Raw genomic sequence first — 19,766 nt, forward strand, 5'->3', positions numbered from 1 at the left:
CTCTCTCTCTCTCTCTCTCTCTCTCTCTCTCTCTCTCTCTCAATCCCACTCTCTCCCTCTAACAAATGAAGGAGATACCTGCTGATCCCATCTGGCGCTAGGTCTTTGAGAGAGTCTCATTTAAGGGGCTACTGACACCTGTCTAAATCTGCCCTGTTGCCCCCTCCACTCCACATGATGTCCTGTCTTCAGTGGCACAGCTGGCATGTTCCTCTGGGAGTCACCCAAACTGGCATCATGCTTGTCCATGCGGGGCCTCTCTCATGCCAGCTGTCAGCCCTTTTGTAGGTGTCTGGAATGACCGACTTTCGGAGCATGTGGTTCCACAATAGCTGGCATTATCTGCCCCACCCTTAAGATGATGCACAATATGTGAATAGAGCCAAAAAAGCTGCAGGGTTTTTTACAGGTTTTATTTGCATATTGCCAAGAATCACAAGTTTCTGTCACATCTTGAGAGCAATGATTGTAACGCTGTTTTCCACTCTCATGTTATATCCTACTACAGGCAGGATAGTGGTTTTCCCCTGTGTCTAGTTACAACCCAGCACCGTCTTAATTAGGACTATCCATGTTGTCATTGTGTGTTCGTTTTTTGAGAGTATTCCCACGCCATCATCTCAGTTCAGCTCCTGGATTGCAGGCTTCGCCCCCTGCTGGCTGGTCATTATAGAGGACATCAACAGTGCTGGAGGTTCTCGGGTCTATTACACATTGATCTTGTTGCTGCATGCGAGTCATTAGATCCAATAAGCACCACTTACTGAGTTTACAACTGAATTACTGCTTTTAATTGCTGTTTGTCTCTTCTGGTCGTCAGTTGGCTTGTTGTTCTACATTGAAGATTTTTGAGATGAGATCATTTTCACCTTTTGCACAGAATGATTGACCATAATGTGAATATTTGTGACATGAAGGACACCAGTCCATCACTACCGGCTATTGATCGGATTTTTATTAGAGATGCACTGATTGCAATTTTCTTGTCCAATTCCGTTTTTTCAAGTCTCACCTGCCGATGCGATTTTTCTGTCTTTCTAAGAACTATAATTGACAGCATACACAAACATTTTTGGAACTTTTCTGTCATAGACATTTGAAATTCAATTTTATGTTCATAATAAAACCTTGACTATTAGATAAATTATATTCCATTTTCTCCAAAACTGCACCAAGTTACAGTGACATTCTTGTTGTCAAACTGTTAAGGTTGTTCTTCCACCACGGCTTATTTTGGACTCACAGGTGTTACAAATTGAGAGTTTTATGTCTTGTTCACTCACGCTGTATAAATTCCACACCCACAACATGTTGTGTGTGTGCGTGCGTGCGTGCGTGCGTGCGTGTGCGTGCGTGCGTGCGTGTGTGCGGCTGTGGCGTTACCATCATCATGTGTATGAGACTGATCAGTAGGGTATGACACTGATAGGTAGGGTATGAGACTGAGACTGATCGGTAGGGTATGAGACTGATCGGTAGGGTATGAGACTGAGACTGATCGGTAGGGTATGAGACTGATCAGTAGGGTATGAGACTGATCAGTAGGGTATGAGACTGATCGGTAGGGTATGAGACTGAAACTGATCGGTAGGGTATGAGACTGAGACTGATCGGTAGGGTATGAGACTGATCGGTAGGGTATGAGACTGATCGGTAGGGTATGAGACTGATCGGTAGGGTATGAGACTGATCGGTAGGGTATGAGACTGATCGGTAGGGTATGAGACTGATCAGTAGGGTATGAGACTGATCGGTAGGGTATGAGACTGATCGGTAGGGCCATTTGACCCGAATGCTTCAAAGCTTCGGCCATTGAAATTGAGTTAACATTACTGTCAGGCAACTACAAAGTCCACCTTCTCTCTCGGCTACGTTAGAAACACAACAGTCACAATACAAGGCTTGTGGAAAATGCAACACTCATCTCTTCCCCTTGATCATCTTATGTCTAGAACATCAATGATTGTTGCCTTTGACGTGCTCTGATGTGTGAGCAGAAGTGGTACCTCATTGATGTGACGGGGCAAAGCTAATGGGCCAGGTTTCACTCTTTTGTAGCTATACAATGCCAGCGATGTTGTGACGTCCCATGTCTCTTTTAGTTCCCCACCTGTCTGGGTGCCTCTGCCGCTCTGCTAGCACCCTGCTGCCCCTGGCACTCGGCGCCGTCCCCAACACCTGTCCTCATTAGTCCATGCATGTCTGCCAGTCCTCCACCCGGGCCCACCCTCTCCCCTCTCTGCCAGATATCCCCCCTGGGCCTCACTATGTGCTCCATCGTCGTTGGTGATGCCTTTTTCATGACCTCTTAATCTGCTAATGTGGCGGGCTCTTTGCACTGATGACTCTGCTGAGTCACCTGTTCTTCCTCATTAACAAACACGATTCAACTCTTCTCTGGTGATCTCCTTTATCACTTATATTTGTCACTTTTGTTTCTTGTGTGTTGTCCGTGTCCTGCGCTGCTTCTTACCCGTTTATCCCCCCCACCACCACCAACAGAACAATGACAACGAGACGCCGCTGCACTGTGCTGCCCAGTACGGCCACACCCGGGTGGTGCGGCTGCTGCTGGAGGAGCTGACGGACCCCACCATGAGGAACAACAAGTTCGAGACTCCGCTGGACCTGGCTGCGCTGTACGGCCGCCTGGAGGTCGTCAAGCTGCTGCTCAGCGCCCACCCCAACCTGCTCAGCTGCAACACCAAGAAACACACGCCGCTGCACCTGGCCTCTCGGAACGGACACCTGCCCGTGGTGGAGGTGCTGCTGGACGCCGGCATGGACATCAACTACGAGGTGTGTTTGTGTTCCAACTTAAAAGCTTCAGTTTGCAAGTGTGTCTTAATGTGCTGCAGTCATGGCCGAAATCATGTTGGGTAACTTAATCTGCACTTGCAGCACTTCCTCTCTCGCTACTTCCCACTAAAGCTATGAGATTAAATGTAAAACTCTTAAGCTCTCAGTTTGCAAAAGGAACTGCTGTGGTATCAAAGCAGAGCCGGCCTTGCTCCCCCTGGTGGGCCCCGTGGCTCTGACTCAGTACCAAACTGTGCCATCCATCTGTCTGGAAATACTTGTACCCCTTTTACTCTGCCCTCCTTTCCTCTGAATCAAGGATGGAGAGTCCGCCCGGTGTCCTTCAGGCCTTCCATCCTGCAGGTTTCAATTAGCCTGGCCCTCTGAGCTGGAAAATGATCTGCTTTGATTTGTCAACCACATAATTGTCAGTAGAGGAGTGGACTGGGTGGTGGGCATGAATCCGCTAGTTGCCATACACTGTTTATCTTGCTAAAAATGTGGGTGCTGGAACGGGACTGCTGCAGTCTGACTCATCTGGCAATAGTAGAGGGAAATAAGCTTTAATTTTCATAATAATCATTTGTCCTCTGTCTCAACTCTCTCTGTGCCTCTGGCTCTTCTTCTGGTTTCTTTTTCTGCTCAGACGGAGAAAGGCAGTGCCCTCCAGGAAGCTGCCTTGTTTGGGAAGAGGGATGTGGTGCAGAGACTTCTTATTGCAGGTCAGGACTTTAGCACCACGCAAACAACGTCTGAATCATTTACTGCTCTTAAGCAACCCACACATGACACTTTTTTTTTCTGTTGTCATTCGTCAGGTATCGACGTGCGCATCTCGGACCAGAAGGGCCTGACAGCGCTGGACACTGTCAAGGACATGCCCTCGCAGAAGAGCAGAGAGATAGTTGCTCTCATCATAGGTGAGAACCAAAAATGTGAAAATGGAGAGCTGTTTTGGGAAGTCTCTTCTTCATTTCACATTTAACCGGCTGTGATGCAATCTCCTGTTTGTTTGTTGCAGGTCACGTGGCTGGAAAACCCCCCGACATTGACCTTCCCCCTCCACCGATCCCTCCGCCTCAGGAGAGTCCCAGCCCACGGAAGAGGGGTAAGATTTACCAGATGTTAGAAAAGTTGTAGCAGTGATTCAGTCAGCAGTTTAAACAGGAAACACAGAGCAGGAAGATGCAATAGAGGGGATGTCTTTAATTTGTTCAACTTTGTCTGTTTGTGCACATTTTGTTCTGTGTTCTAGGTGAAATGGAGAAGGTGAGCGAGTTGATCTCGGGGCTGGCCGAGGAGGAGAGCCCGTACGAGGCTCTGTTTGAAGCCACCTCTTGTCACTCTCTGGACAGCCTCACCAGCGGCAAGTCCTCCGACAGGGACTCAGGACGGCCGGATAGCGAAGCTGGCAAGGTCGGCAGTAGTTTAACTGACACACATACACACATATGCAGGCAAAATGTTATCACAGGGTTTTATAGGAGATGAAATGCAGAACTCCCACTAGAGGGGGATAGTGGTCTTCTAACCACATGACTGGGCCCCAAACCCCTCCAGCATTACACTTCTTGTGATACAGAGTGGCTATGAAATGCATCTCTGAACTAGATTTATTAGCAGCGGTGTATTTATTGCATCTTATATTCTTAATCATTTACAGAAAGATCGCCTGGTCCACTCGTCACATCATGGCCCTGGTCATGAGGAAGAGGTGAGCTCAGAGGTGAGGAGTTGAGATCATAAAGCCAGGGGAAATGTGTTTGCCATGTAACAGCACAGATTCCCATATGTGCTATCTTCAGCCTAGTGCATGTGAGAAGCATAGACTGTATATTTAGATGGACCACGCATCTCCACATCCTCCCACTGTATAAAAGTGCAAAATATCCCAGATATGGGAGATGCCATCTTGAGATTTTGACATTATTTGGAGCCAGAGTCTGCACAGTACTGATCGGGGGGCTAGAGGTCCCGCCCACACACTCACCCGAGCCAATCAAGAGCCGAGCACGGCCGCAGCTTGTTAGCATGAGCCACCTAGCTGCTACATTAGCACCACGCTAGCTGTTTGGCTAGAAAGATACAACAACTAACCATAATATCTCTATAACTACATTTATGAACAGATTGACACGTCTTCTTATTACACAGACTCGTGACGGTTATGGAAAGTTAAAGTTACATCTCCTCTCTTGTACAATTCCAATTACTTCTCTCAGAGCAGCTGTCAATCACAGTTGTTAATCATGATGGCCCGCCCCCTTTTTATAGCACCAAATAACTAATTAAAACCAAACTTATCAGAAAAATTAACACTTGAACACACATCAGCGTGATAAGAACTACCTAAAATGACTGAAACCAATTTTGGGAAAAATGTCTTCGACGTGTACTTTCCCTTTTATTTTGGCCCATCCGCTAACATGGAGGGGGCGGGACTTATGACCTATACTGCAGCCAGCCACCAGGGGGCGATCAAGATGTTCTGGCATCACTTTTGGGGAGCTAGCATGTCGTCCATCTTTATACACAATCTATGGTGAGAATCATCATGGCATGATGGTCATGGCGGGACGACTGCCTTTAAAAATGAATTCCTCTGAGAGTTTGGACTTGGTTTATTAATGCAATGCCACAGGGGCTGCTGGGAAATGATTATCTGCTGCTGAGAAAGCCACTTTTTTTTAGCCACAACCCCTTTCATGACTGTTCTCTTCCCGGCTGCTGCTCAAATCAAACGACTTCCTAATAAATATTCATCTGAGTGCGGTGTGAGACACAAGCAGAAAAAGGAGAAGTGAAGTGGAAAAGGAGTGAAGACAAAATCACAGAACCTGTCTGGCCTCAACTGTGGCTTGACCATAGACGGTGCTTTGTTGAAATAACATTAAGGAATTTTTACAACTTTTTTCCATTTTACTCGCCGAAGTAGATGTTTGGATCATAAAATATAACCAGCTTTGGTGAACACTTAACTGCAAGTTTTTCCAAGTCATCTGTACATTACATTTTCTTTTCACCATCTTTCCCTCTACTTTGCCCTCGCCTCCTCTGCTCCCTCTGTGTCTTTCTCTGCAGGCCCTGTATACTAACAGCAGTATTGATGAGAGAGGAGAGGAGGATCACACATATGAGTTGTTGCTGACCGCTCAGACCAAACACCCAACGCCCTGCCAGGAGTCCCAATCCCATAGAGGTAATTGTGTGTTTAAAGTATAATTCAAAGGGAGGGAAAAGTGTGCATTTCCAGTATGTATTTGTTTACATTAGATTTTTATCTTCCTGGGTAAACTCAGTGGGCAACCTCTGGGTCGGAAAAGTGAAGCCAATAAGGAAGTACCTTATGGTACATGTCCACAGCCTCCATCCTTTCCACGCTTCCCATTCATTGTCTATGTAAGCAGCCGCGCAATGCATTTAGGTAGCGTGGCGGCACGATTCGAGAGACGGGGCGTCACGTTGGCCGCTCCTTGTTTGCATAAAGTTGAGGTCTAGAATACTTTATGCAAATCAGGGACGTCCGGAGTGACTCACCGCTTCTGGAAACTCCCTAGAAACTTCTAAACTAACCGTTGTCGATCCAAAATAAAGATTTAGCAGCTGCATGGCTTATTTCGAAACACATTTCGGTGAACTATTTTTGCGATATAAGACAAGAAAATGTCCAAACGAGCTGCCATGTTAATTCCGGTTTGAAAGCTGGGTGCAGCAGCTCACGAGGGAAAGCGTTCGTCCAAACAGGTGCCGAGTGCCTTGTGCCATCTAGCGTCCAATGCTGGAAAGCGAGGCGATCTGGTTGCAAAAACCAAAATAGCGACGGCCAAAATGCCAAACTCGAAGCTTCAAAACGGCAGTCCACAGACCAATGGGTAACGTCACGGTAACTACGTCTACAGTCTATTGGTAAACTAAGCTACATACTCCCACTCTACTGCTCTGCCCATCAGTGACGCCTCATTCCTGGCGGGATCATTGCAGAGTTGGTGAAAAGCTGTGGCCATTTTTTTTTCAAAATACTTCTTTAATCTCCACCGATGCTGACTGAGCACAACAGAACCTGAATGCATTCCTATCCTAATCAGCAACAGAGCCTACACACACACACACACACACACGGTCAACCCTCGCCACGACTGTGTGTGCTGCCGTACATGAGCAGACCCTCCCTAGTTGTGGCTGATGAATGGCACTGCGTGTAATTGGATTAAATGGGATTAAATTAGGAGGCCATTTTGATCCCTTGGCTGTTAAAGTTTTTTAAAACCATCCCCTCGGGGCCCTCCAGCTTAGTCAGCCTCTCTAGCACCATTAGAAAACGTCACCGAGCTGAAGGGCTGGAGTTTAATCGCTGATGTCATCATGCCTCCCCCTATGTGGATAAATGATGGTGTTAGAAAAAAAAAGGGATTCTTCACTGTTTCCTCTGCCCATGAGTTGGACGGAAACGTTAAACGATTAGTTTCCCATCTGTTTTAAAACTGCTTTATCATGTCTGCATAAGAAGTGCTGTTTAAATAGCAGGGAGATTAATCTGAAGTCTGTCTGACTTGTCGCCCGATACGCCGCCATGCATAATACATGATTTTATTATACATCACTGTCACTTCCTCTCGGCATAATGTCTTCCCCGACAATCAGAAGCATTTGTAACTTTAAAGACATGTTGAGTAATTGAACTCTGAATGGGCTAAAATAAGCTTTAATCTGCCCAAACTGTGTTTTAACTGACATGTTTTTCTATCTCCCTAGATGAGAACACCACTAAACAGTCTTCCAACAGTGTCCTACCTCAGGTAACATTCCTCTTTTCATCCTTCCCATATGTTTTACGTCTTTACCCCTACATCAAACTGTTCAATTTTGGCAATACATTTGTCTCATTCTTTATTGCCTGCCAGTTGCCAAGTGCAAGTTGTACAAAAATCATATGGAGAGAGTTTTGACAGTCAGAGGACAGCATCCCAGCTGCAATTTGAATTGCATATCTGGAGCATGACCGTATGACCATAGCAGGTTATATAATGAAGATGAAGGTCTCTCTCGTCACACTCGGAGATTGAGTCATATGTCAGATGTCGTCTTAAACTAGCCCTCGTAACCGGGTGGCTGTAATATTTATTGTCCTATCATATCTTATTTTATTGCTTTTTCCAATTTATCATCCAGTTAGCAGTTTTTATTACGGCCGCCTGCCACCCACAACCCCACCTGCTGCCCCCTCGCATCTTTTATTTCAAGCTGCTATTGGATTAGCTGTTCTGCTCAGACTGCCTGATCATAATAGATGAGCAGCATGGGGTCCTGTCTCTGCTCTAATCTACAGCCAAGCTACATTACGGCTGATGTGGGTAAATCTGCCACCAATACTGCCATGCAGGCAATTAACTGGATAGCATCATTATTTCATGTTTCATGCTAAGTGAATAATTAGCCAGGGCTATTAACCCTTTGAGACCCACAATAGACCCATTTTTGTCCTTTTTTTAGGGGGGTACAGGGGGTCTTTAGGAGGAGATAGCAGGTCAACAGTAGGTGTCACAGAGAAGTAGTGGACATCATCTGAAAGATTAATTTGAGATGCAGCTCAGCACTGTGTGTCAAGTTCTTCTAGTCATAAATCACAAATAAACATGGATTAATTATTTATTTAATTAATTAAAAATAAATTGTAAAAGTGTTATAGGACTAAGAACATGATTTATACCATTTGTTAATTTAACAATTAATTTTTTACCACTTAAGAATTGATCAAAATTATCCATAATCCCTCCAAAATACCACATTAAGACACCAAGACCTTGAGGAACACCATAGAAAAAGCAGAATTGCATTTTTTGGCAATTGGATGGCGAGCACATCTGTTCAGAACCCCCTTATTGTCAATATACATTGGTAAGCTATATATACAGTATATATATATATATATACTGTATATATACTGTGTGTATATATATATATATATATACTGTATACAAGCTATATATTCTTTGAATGCCCTAGGTCTCTATTTTGTGGCTGTAAAGTTTCATGAGGCTGTGATTATCCTAGAGGTCACCACAGGTCATTTTATACAGTGAGGTCAAATTTTTAAAAAATGGTCTCATATTTGAAATGGCTACTATGGGGACTAACATCAACACACATGAATACAGTTGGGCTCATTGGATCCACAAGAGTCTCAGCTTTACAGTGATACCTAATTTATGTAATTCCAAGACTGTTTAGGGACCCCAGTATGCGGAAATATTCAAATACACCATTTTAGAATAGGCGGAAATAACAGATTCATACTGCATGCATAAAACTGCATGTTTTTTCCCCCAAACTGCATGTGATTATCATAAAGTAGGCATGTCTGTAAAGGGGAGACACATGGGTACCCATAGAATCCATTTTCATTCACATGTCTTAGGGTCAGAGGTCAAGGGACCCCTTTGAAAATAGCTATGTCAGTTTTTACTCACCAAAATGTAGCCTAAATTTGGAGCGTTATTTAGCCTTCTTCCCGACAAGCCAGCATGACATGTTTGTCACCAATAGATTCCTTGGGTTTTCTAGCTTCACTCTAGCTCTAAAACTGAACCTGCTACAGCCTCTTAAAGACATTAATGTCAGAAGTCTCAGGGGGTTAACTGGGTAACTGCAAATGCTAATAGGATTGTGTTTGGGAGGTAAGTTTTGATTGGCAGATCTAAGTAAAACTCTTTTTGTTTCCTGTCCCACTTTAGCGTAAACCCACTGCCCCGAACGACCTCAGAGCCCCGAGCAAGACGAAAGACACCCTGCACCTTCCTGGACGGGCGAGTCCGCGGGCACCGGGAGGTGAGTTTGACCACTCTCCTCGGATTTTAGTAACCTAATAAGGACCAACAACTGCTGTTGGCATTGCTGCAAGGGTAGGAAAATATGGACCGGACACATCCAACACACGAGCCAAGCATGTCAATGAAACGGGAGAAATGAATTTAAGTTAGTAGGGAGAGCTGGGCAGGCTTGGATTAGCGCTGCCAGGGAATGCATGATTGGCATTCTGGAGCAGCAGAGCAGATTTGACTTGTCGGGGAGCAGGCTGACTGACGTTCCTCTGGCAAGTGGAAAAGACTCATTTCGTTGCCAATATGAAAACAGAATTCTTGATCAGATTGTGACATTCCTATCTCAGATCCACATCCCGCTTAAAGCTGGATATGCCACGTCATCCAGTCAAGCATGGAGCAGAGGTAAGGAGGGAGCATGGGCTCGACACACATACAGATATATTCATTTAATGATTCTTTTTTGGAGCATGTATGCTGATGGAAGTGTTGGAAGAAGCATGGTAGGCAAGCTATTTTGATGATGCTGTTTATAAGAGGAACCAAACAGTTTTTTTTCATAGCTGCTTGTTTAATTGCTTTGTTCCTCTGGTTGTGGGAAAGTTTGAAGTTGTTTTGTCCCAATTCATTTATAGATGAACTGTTGCAAACATCAGTATGATAAGAAATCTATCAAACATGTAAACTTGTTTGACCTTAAGGAGCCCTTTCATCCCCGAGCATGTGATTCATTTATGTTATTGCTTCTTGAAAATAACTGTTAGTGATTGTTAAAACGAAGAGGACACATTTTCAGCATTGATTTTCGTGCGTGTAGTCTTGGTACGGTGTCATTGCACCTTTATGTTGATACACAGCTAGATGTCGACCGATAGTGGATTTTTAAAGGCCGATATGATAACGATAGTTTGGAGCAGTAAAAAGCCGACAGCTGATTAATCGGCCAATATCTTCTTTACTTCTGCAGCAGCCTAGACGGCTACTTTTGCATACGTCCTTTTTAATAAATAATGTTTTTGTCACTATGAATTTAATAATTCGTAAGAAAATATCCTGAAGTGTGATTAGGTAGATTACATCATTGGAAACTGTTCTATCTATTTGCAATGGGCGATGCGCTGTTCTGTGTCTTACAATATGACTGGCCAGGATTACTTCTGTTGCACGTCCCATCACATTGTTAAATGTCGCTCTTACAAACCATTAATGTCGGTGCATATTCCCGGGGTAAGGAGGATCCTAAAGTGTACGATGATTTAATTTCATGAATGGATAGTTACTTGGCTGGGTTACTTGGAAGAGAGAATGCCAAAATGGTACAGCAAGTTAGAGTAACGGTGATGATTTCTTTTCCTCCCTGTCTGCCTGTCTTGTATCATGGACAAAGAGCTGATAGTGTTGCGTTATACTGTATATTAGAGAGATAACTTTGATCTTCCCCTCTACTTTGACTTTTGTATGGAGCTTCCATGCAAAACGGTGATGTTCGTCCCCGCGTGACTAGTGGCGACCAACCTCTATACACGGCCCTTTTTGATTGATTTTAAATACAAAAATCTATCATTAAAATGGATGTTTAATGTATGCGTGTTTGTGGAACATGTTTTGCCACAGGACTCAAGAAAAAGTAGGTCAGTTTGACAGTTCTTGTTAAAAGGCTGATGTTGTGGGGGGAAGCACAGAGGGCCCTTCATTTCCCTTTTCCTTGCATATTGTCCTCAGTTATATACTCTCCTTTCCCCTTTTTCAAAGCCACAAAAACCACAAGTTTGGTTTATATGTGAACACCACTTTATGATTTTGCCCGTCAGCAAGTTAAATGCACAGTTCCCACTTTAGTGTTTTTAAATAAACCCGGACAGCTGGCTGTGAGCCTTACTGTTAAGTTCTACTCCTGTGGACGTGGTGTTCATTGTGATCGAAGCCATCTAAGGTCCCATTCCCCCACCCCTGTGTGTGTGTGTGTGTGTGTGTGGACAGTCGGGGACTGTCACTGGACCTCAGCACTCTGTGGCAGGTGGAGGAGATATGGAGATATGCACGGTCAGCGATAGTGGTGTTTATCATCTGTCACAAACACAGATGCTGTTCTCAGCAGCAATATAGTGTTTCCCAACAGATTTCCACCTCTGGGTCGTGTTTTATTGGGTTCCTGAAAGGATATTTCTCACGATCCTATGATTCTCCACAGATAATAAACACTGGGTTTCTATAGGACACAGCTATGAAGAATCAAGTCTATGCTTCCGAAATATTTTCTGCTCATTTAGTTTCACAGTCATGCATTCTTTTCTTCATACTCATATTCATCCAAAGCTTTGAATGGTTGCTTCAGTTCAGATGTACAGTTGTTTGGGTTGCTGTTATGAACTGCGATGCCACAGATGGATGCAGAGAGGCTGAAGATGGAAAGCACTAGAGCTGCTCCCTCTAATCGTTCGTTTTGGTCTTGGTCGACTAAGCTTCTTAAGTCGATTAGTCGCTTTTTTATGCTTTTTCATGCTGAATGACTTATTTCAAAGAAACTTATGACGATTAAATGTGAGTTAATCAACTAAGAATGTCTTTGGTTGAGGACAGCCCTAGAAAGCGCCTGTTTGGCAACAAAACCACCTGCTACTTTGCTTGTTTGTGAGTGGTTGTAAATATTAGTTTCACTCATGTACTCGGGGCCTTTTACATATATTTTTTTTATGCTTTTATGTCCTATCATGTATATGTGTATGATGGACTGTGTTATGATGGTGGTTCCTTATTGACCGGCACTGTGGATAGAGGTTTTTGTTTACTTGCTTTACTGTAAATGTCCAAATATTGATAAGATGGCCTTTAATTCCTTATTGACTTTCTGTAGTAGTATAAGACCCAGAGTTAAAAATCTCTTTGAATCTACAATAACACCAGAGCAGAGGTTTCACAGGCGGAGCGCACATTGACTTTGGACTGTAAATGTTGGACTGACAGCCAGCGCCGGCACTGCAGCGTCTGCAAAACAAACCTGACATCATTAGTGAGACATGGAGCCGTCGCTGCCAAATGAAATACGCACACGTCCCACCTCTGTGGTGACCTCACCCCTCTGTAAGAGCTGCAATAACACCAGATTGTGTCTGTGCACATTTTCCACCACACCGTACCATATTTTACACCGTCGAGCCGTATGAGCAGAGGGTGCAGGGGTGTCTGCAAGAGTTAACACCCCGTGTGAGATTGTTGGAACCTGCATCGATGTGCTCATAGGGCGTTCACACTCCCCTGCTTGCCAAGGAGAGGGTGGGTGTCTGGCTGTGCTCCTGACATGTGCGCGCAGTACACTCACTTGCCTCTTATAACACAAACACCCACACACACACACTCTTCCTGGATGTGCAAGTGTTTATAAACTTGTGAAAAGGGAGTTTCAGGGCGTTGTTTGGCACATTCCCTCGCACTTGCAAATGGACCCTGAAACGGTAATGGGGCAGTCTGGTGAAGTCATTGTGAGTTTGCGAGTCAAACAGTTGAGTGGTACGCTTCCTCCCCTCATGTACCGCAGATATGACTCCTTCTCAGCCAGCTGTTTTGATGATTTCAGTCTTTGAACAGCAGGTTGTTGAGAGATCGCCAAGCCAAGCAACAAATGGTTATCAGAACGTTTGCTGGAACTCTTCATCCGTGAAGGACAAACAAAGTGTCGCAACGAGTCACCGCGTTTTCCTGTGGTGTCACTGCCCCAGATTCGCTGTCACCAAACACCCTGACCCTGTCACCCTGGCAGAGACGGTCCGCACACACACACACACCCTACATACACACTCCTTCACCATGTGTCACAGGGCTAATTATCAGCAGTCTGGCTGCTGGAGGATAGGACGATTCAAATTTCCATTCCTGAGCCACCATCAGGGGCTAGAATTAGAAAACACAGAGGGCTGCTGGTCACACAGGCAGACAACAACTCGCATCACTACAGCGCAAAGGAAGATGACTACCGAACCACACGGACTAGTGATTTTCTTTTTAGTGAACAGCCTTTGTCATCTTGTGGCTGATTTGATTGTGGAAAAGAGGCTTAGGTGGCAGTAATTCCTCAGGGGAGAGGGAGGAGGAAAACCTAATTGTTTTTATTGCCATTCAGTCTCATTAAGGAGTTGTTTTCGTCGGAGAGGGCAGCCAGTGTAAGTTTCACTCCTCTTCAGTCTTCTTGTTCATTTGTTTCTTGTTTGTTGTGTCCTTGTGATTGGTGGTTGTACTTATGTGAGTGTTTGCATGCAAGTTTAGTCAGTAGCCTGGGGGGGATTCTTAGTGTTGTCATTTGGGGGGAAAATGGACTTAACAGATGAGAAGGCCCTTGAGGTGAGGTGAGGCTCGTCACGAAGATGACTGGCTTCAATTCCCTGTGACAAAATCCAGGCAGTCAGGCACCAGCACGTCGTCGTCAGACGGCTGCAAGCTGGGTTTGGAATTCAGTTATTTCTCCGGCCAACATACGCCTTCTCCTCGCTCCATCTCTCCTCTTTTTCTCTCCGTCACTCCTGGTAGGAAACAATTACAGATCTGTTTCTGGGCTGGTGTGGGCGGTTTCTTATTAGCCCTGCACTAAGGATCTGCCCCTCAGTCCGTCCAGCCCTCACGAACTCCTCTCTTTCTTCACTGACTTTTTCCCGTTTTGCTTTTCTCTCTTCCTCCAGATAACTCCCAGCTCAGCGAGGATCAGGAAGCAGGTGTCCCGGACCTGTTCACCGGCCTCCTGCACGGATCCTCCCCCGTCTTCGACAGCCGCGACGAGCCCTTCAGGCTCCCAGGTGTTGCGCCGTCCAACCAGGGCCAGCCAGAAAAATCAAGAAAACCCGCCAAAGTAAAAGAGGAAGTAGTAGCAGCAGCAGCCGCGCCGCCGCCTAGCCGTCCCAGCATGGCCGCCATCCTGACAGACTGTGATCCCAAAGCGATTTATGCAACTGTGAACAAGGAGCCCAGGGACTTGGGGGCTGGGGCGGTGTCCAGCGTTAGGATGCGTCCTCCTGGGGACCTGAAGCTGGCACGCAGCCTCTCCAAGTCGGACTCCGACCTGCTCGTGTCGCCCCCTAGTGAGGAGGACGGAGGATTGGGGAACCGTAGCGAGTCTGTTTCTAACTGTAGCACTGGCAAGAAGAGGCTCGAGAAGTCTCCCTCTTTCACCTCCGAATGGGACGAGGTAAGTGTTTGGTCTCACATTAAGCACTGTTAGTGTGTAGCCTTTGCTCACACTTCACAAAGTCCAGTACTATGCTGTAGACTACAGGTCCATATTGGCTAATGTTAAAGGTTTTTAAAGGTGTTTATTATGTTCAAATGCAACAGTTTCTTCAATAATTTAACTACACGATGTTTCATTAGCGTATATAGAAAAACTGTTTGATAAAACTTTTCTAAAAACTTGACAACAGGTATGAACCTAATATACAAAAGGTATAGAAAAATATATTGTAAGCGTTCTTTTTAAAAACTTGTCATGAGCAGCCATAGGAAGCCAAACCATTAAAGTAGAACTAGCCCATTTTCAAAATTCATACATGCTATTCCTATGGTCTAAGACATCAAATTTGTGATGTCATGGTATAAAGTGTGGAGCTGCTCCATAGACAGTGAATTGGGAAACATGTTACAGGTGACACTGAGAGCACCCAGGGGAATGATCTGAGTATATGGGAACATTTTCGGTTTCACAACTGACAACACTACAATAGAATAAAGCTCATTTGTGGGTCCACAAAAATCAGTCTCCCATTCATTGTCTATTGAGCAGCTCTACACTTTATACCCTATGACATCACACATTTATGGACTATCTTAGACCATAGGAATAACATGTTTGAATTTTGAAAATGGATGTAGTTCCCCTCTAATATTACGTGGAGCACTGCTATAACAATACACCAATTCATAGACACAGATTGTGCAAATGTTAAATCTTAGATTTAAATAATGAATCCGAATATATGCAAGTTATATGAGCATATTGTCCTCTCGTGTACAAAAAGTCCTTTTTGTTTTTACAAAGCCCCTCTTGTTAGGGCTTAAGTCAGCTTGTGCCGCAGCCACAAGACATTTACCGACAACTACAAACCTGATTGAATGAAAACCTCAACTGTAAACAACTCTGTTGACTGAAGTGAACTTCCACAAAGACTCTGTTCCCGTTCCGTCAACTCAAAGCCCACCTGTTGTCTCGAGGGGCACGCTGTGCAATTTCAGCTCTACCTTGTTTTGAACACAAACCTTCAGCAAACACAATGACTGTGATGGAGAATGTGTTTGTAAATAATGAAGGCTTTTCGATAAGTACAGTTCATTTTTACTGCTTATGTTGTACCCCAAACTTATTGCATTATTCCGTATTGAATATTCGACTTGGCTGTAAATTGGTATCTTTTTTCCCCCCCCAATCCTGCCTTGTGTTTGTTATCACGGTGGATATTCATAACTAAATATACCCCTCCGTTCAGCACTTTAATGCTTTGTCTGGGACGCAGATAAAGAGCTGAGTCGAGCCGCGGAGAGGAGAAGAGATTAGAGGAGACAAGGAGATGGGGATAAAACGGCTGAGGAGCTGAGCGAATAAGACAAGAGACAGAGATTTGGAAATTGAGATTCAGAGAGAACGAACACGCTGTGGATCCGTCTCCCTTCAGCTTCTCTTCAGAAAGCAACATGAGTCTCCGTAGAGACAAACCATCGTACAAACAAACACAACACACACCACTGAACTGAACAAGTACAGGATTATTCCAGGACCAAAAAGTTTTCTCAAAAATCTCCCTTTTTCTTAGTTTGTTGGACTCTGTGATACACAAGAAGCATCATTTGCATCAGCACTTTTTTTACATTATATTTAGGGATGCACGATACATATCGGGCTCCATAAATTATCGGCCGCTAACGGGAAATTCATATTATTATGTAATATTCCGATAATGAAATCACAGCCGGTAAGTTATTATAATATGAAGCCAAATTGCTTTCCTTGACTTAACAAGCACTTTCTACAGTAGGTGGCGGTATGCACCTTTTAAAGTTTAGAGTTTGCGATCCGCCAATAAACACAGAGAAGAAGAAGAAGCAGGCTGACTAGAGACAAGAGTATAGAGGCAAAGAGACAAAACTCCGGTGTTTTTTTGACAGCCGGCATTTTGGCCTGAAAATGCTTATTATATTGATCATATTTTATTGTTCAACACAGGCCATTTTGATAGAATATGACAATAGAATACAAATAATTTAGTTTTACTTTTGTATTGCACTTTTTAGTCGGATGTTTTACTGGCGTCCGGTGGTCGCTTTCAGGCCAAAATGAATTTGGTTAGGTCAGAGCTCTGCAATATTAAATCTTAGCATTTCTTATCCTCAAGTGTGCATAATAAACTACAGGTTATGAACTTATTTTTAAAATACAATAATTTGAAATTATCGGTTTTGTTATCTGTATCAACTGAAAAAAAAATCCATATCGTGTATCCCTAATTAAATTAATATTTATGGACTGTGATACAGCATACAGTATATAGCAGTGATTGAGCAGAGGTATATACAGTTAACACGGTGTCCTCTTCATGCTCTTTCACCATTTTCCGACAACAATCCTCTTATTGTTAGTAGGATTAATGAATATCCTCCAAGCCTCTCAATTAAGTCCTGGCATACACTGTCCTCTCCGTAATGTTCCCTCACATAGTTTTGCTCTGTTTCTGCTGTCGACAACAAGCATCTCTCTTACAACTGTACCACAGTGCAGCCGAGTCCACGAGAGATGTCTTACATGGTTAGTTGCGTTTATGATGAGCATATCGTGAGCTCAGATAGCACCGCTAATGCTTTCTCTCCACGGCGAGGAGATCGTGTTGCTGCCTAGTGTTCCTTTACACGACCCTATCAGAACAGCACCAGTGAGCTGAGGTAATGGCGGCTCTGAGGTCGATATCATGGCTGCTCTGGGCAGCGGTTCGTATCGGGGTGTTTAGAGTTGTCCGCTCTTTTGATCGCCTCAGTAACCTCTCGAATTTTGAGGTGAAATTGAACGAAATACAAATATCTCTACGAAGCTTTTATAGGTTGTTGACAAGCACCGCTGATACAGTTATTAGACCGTGGTGTGCTGACATTTTCGAGCTTTTCAGACTCTCTTTTTTCACCCCTTCTGAACTGTGTTTGGGACTACACACCACCACACACAACAAAACCTGAATTATGTATTATTTTTGTTGCCGCCAAATAATGTTTATGACCTCCTCACTAGATATTATTGTTGGATCTTTTCTCTAATGAGCTCATTTACTCGTCTCTACTGCGAAGAGTGCAGCTTTATTATTTATTTCCATTGCGTGTGCAGCCATAAAACCGTGCCAGATGTTGTGTTTATGTCGCTGCAGCAGTTCCGCGCTCAGGGTGATAACTGTCACACTAGCCCTCAGCAACGAGGCCGTAGTTGAGGAGAAGAGTCTTTGAGGGGCATTTATGCATGACGGCAAATTGACCCGATGTTTGCTCTGTCTGCAAGAGAGGCCAGTTGAGTATACGAGAGGCCTCTTACAGACGTTCGTCAGAGTTCAAACCACTTTTCTAGCCCTGAAGGCAAAGCACAACACCTTGTCAGCGTGACTCATTCATTCAGTCAGTGCAACCTTGTCTTTGGGGTTTTATAGGTGTGAGCAACACGAGGAAGGTTTTCGCCTTCATCTACTTCAGCGTTTGCCAGACGTTCGCAAACACAAACAACAACATAATTACTTTATTGTTTTGTCAAAGCCTGCCAAGTAAACACTCACGGAAAATTGAAGGTAGTATTTGACTAAAGTTACTGACAAAACCTGACCTTCAAACCATTTCTGTATGCAGTCAGTGAGTTCCAGAGTAAAGAACTTACCTCCATTTTTAGTAGGCAATACAAAGCAAAGCCATTGTTTGACTTGTGAGCTCATTTTATTGGATAAATCGGCCAGACTGATATATCAGCTGATATTAGCTCATTTTTTTTTGAAACAGTCTCACTTTTCTATAATTTGTCCATCGGAGAGTAGTGACAAGTCTATCTTTCAGCTGTAACGTGTCCTGCTCAGTACATTTCTTGGTCACAATTGTTAAAGAAAAATAATAATAATAATAATAATAATAAAAATAATTTAAGGGAACTTTATCAAAAATGTTTATTTATGTTATGGGTTTTGTGTAAAGAAAATTAACATTGGTTGATATTTCATTTCGGCCTTATAAATCCATTATGGGTCAGGCTATACAGTAGTAGTAATGTACTGTTTCGACTACTATGTATTATGTTTGTATAAAGTACTTACTTAGGGCTGCTACTAAGTATTATATACAACCATAGATACTTTTAATTATTGATTTATTTATTTATTAATCTTGAATTTTGTGATTAATTATGTAGTCAACAGATGTCACTAATTATAGCCAGCCAATTCTGTTATTTATTTTTTTTTACATAAACACTTGACATAAGCAAATATTCTTGATACAGATCCTATAGATTTTTTTTTTTTTTTAAGAATTGTGACGAAGATGCAAACTGAGAGGGTCATTTTACAGTAATACAACCAACATGGCAGTGCTCTCTGGTGGACAAACTGTTCAATGGTGACGCTGTCTCTCTCTAAATTACATCAAACCTAGTTTGGCACACCGAATTCACACCAGGCAGCGGCGAAGTCCGGCTTGCCACGATAATTACATTTTTTTCGCTGCCGGGAGGCATATTCATGTGTTTCAGGTGGGAAGGAATTCTTTGTGACACAGGTCAACATGTCACAGGACACACAGGATATGTTTACTGATTGGCTGCGGGTCCTCTCTGGCCGCTCTTTGCCGCTGCTCTGTTGTAAATTCTGCGTTATTTTATGACTTAAAGTTTACTGAATTTCAAGTTTCATCATAGAAAGCCCAACATCACAATCTATAAACTACGCAATACAAAGAAATAACATCAAAACAACAACAACAAAAATTGATAAATAAAAGAAAATAGGTGAGGATTGGCCAATACTAAAAGATAAATAAAAGCAAATAGACAACAGCAAAATAATAATAAATAAATACAGGTAAATCAAAAATAACATCATTAACATGACATGTTAAGTACATTTTTCAGACGACAACCATACCACAGTTAATTGTCGGCTC

General features: G+C 43.5%; 1 protein-coding gene across 10 annotated transcripts in view; it reads left to right on the forward strand.

Annotated features, from left to right (window-relative positions):
- LOC119489605 (ankyrin repeat and SAM domain-containing protein 1A) overlaps positions 1-19,766 on the forward strand; it is an 81,732-nt gene that overhangs the window by 27,215 nt on the left and 34,751 nt on the right. For 8 of the 10 annotated variants that reach the window (XR_005207212.1, XM_037772271.1, XM_037772272.1 and 5 more), the window contains 10 exons: positions 2,503-2,799; positions 3,446-3,521; positions 3,618-3,719; positions 3,821-3,907; positions 4,055-4,215; positions 4,463-4,525; positions 5,881-5,998; positions 7,552-7,595; positions 9,531-9,624; positions 14,288-14,790. Coding sequence is in view for 8 of the 10 variants with exons in the window: in XM_037772271.1 (XP_037628199.1) it covers positions 2,503-2,799; positions 3,446-3,521; positions 3,618-3,719; positions 3,821-3,907; positions 4,055-4,215; positions 4,463-4,525; positions 5,881-5,998; positions 7,552-7,595; positions 9,531-9,624; positions 14,288-14,790 (1,545 nt within the window). In the remaining 2 variants the exon portion in view is untranslated. The remainder of the gene's footprint in view (positions 1-2,502; positions 2,800-3,445; positions 3,522-3,617; positions 3,720-3,820; positions 3,908-4,054; positions 4,216-4,462; positions 4,526-5,880; positions 5,999-7,551; positions 7,596-9,530; positions 9,625-14,287; positions 14,791-19,766) is intronic. The other 2 variants (XR_005207213.1, XM_037772274.1) reach the window with 1 other exon arrangement.

This window comes from Sebastes umbrosus, chromosome 6 (assembly GCF_015220745.1).
Source record: "Sebastes umbrosus isolate fSebUmb1 chromosome 6, fSebUmb1.pri, whole genome shotgun sequence".
Classification (NCBI taxonomy): Eukaryota; Metazoa; Chordata; class Actinopteri; order Perciformes; family Sebastidae; genus Sebastes; species Sebastes umbrosus.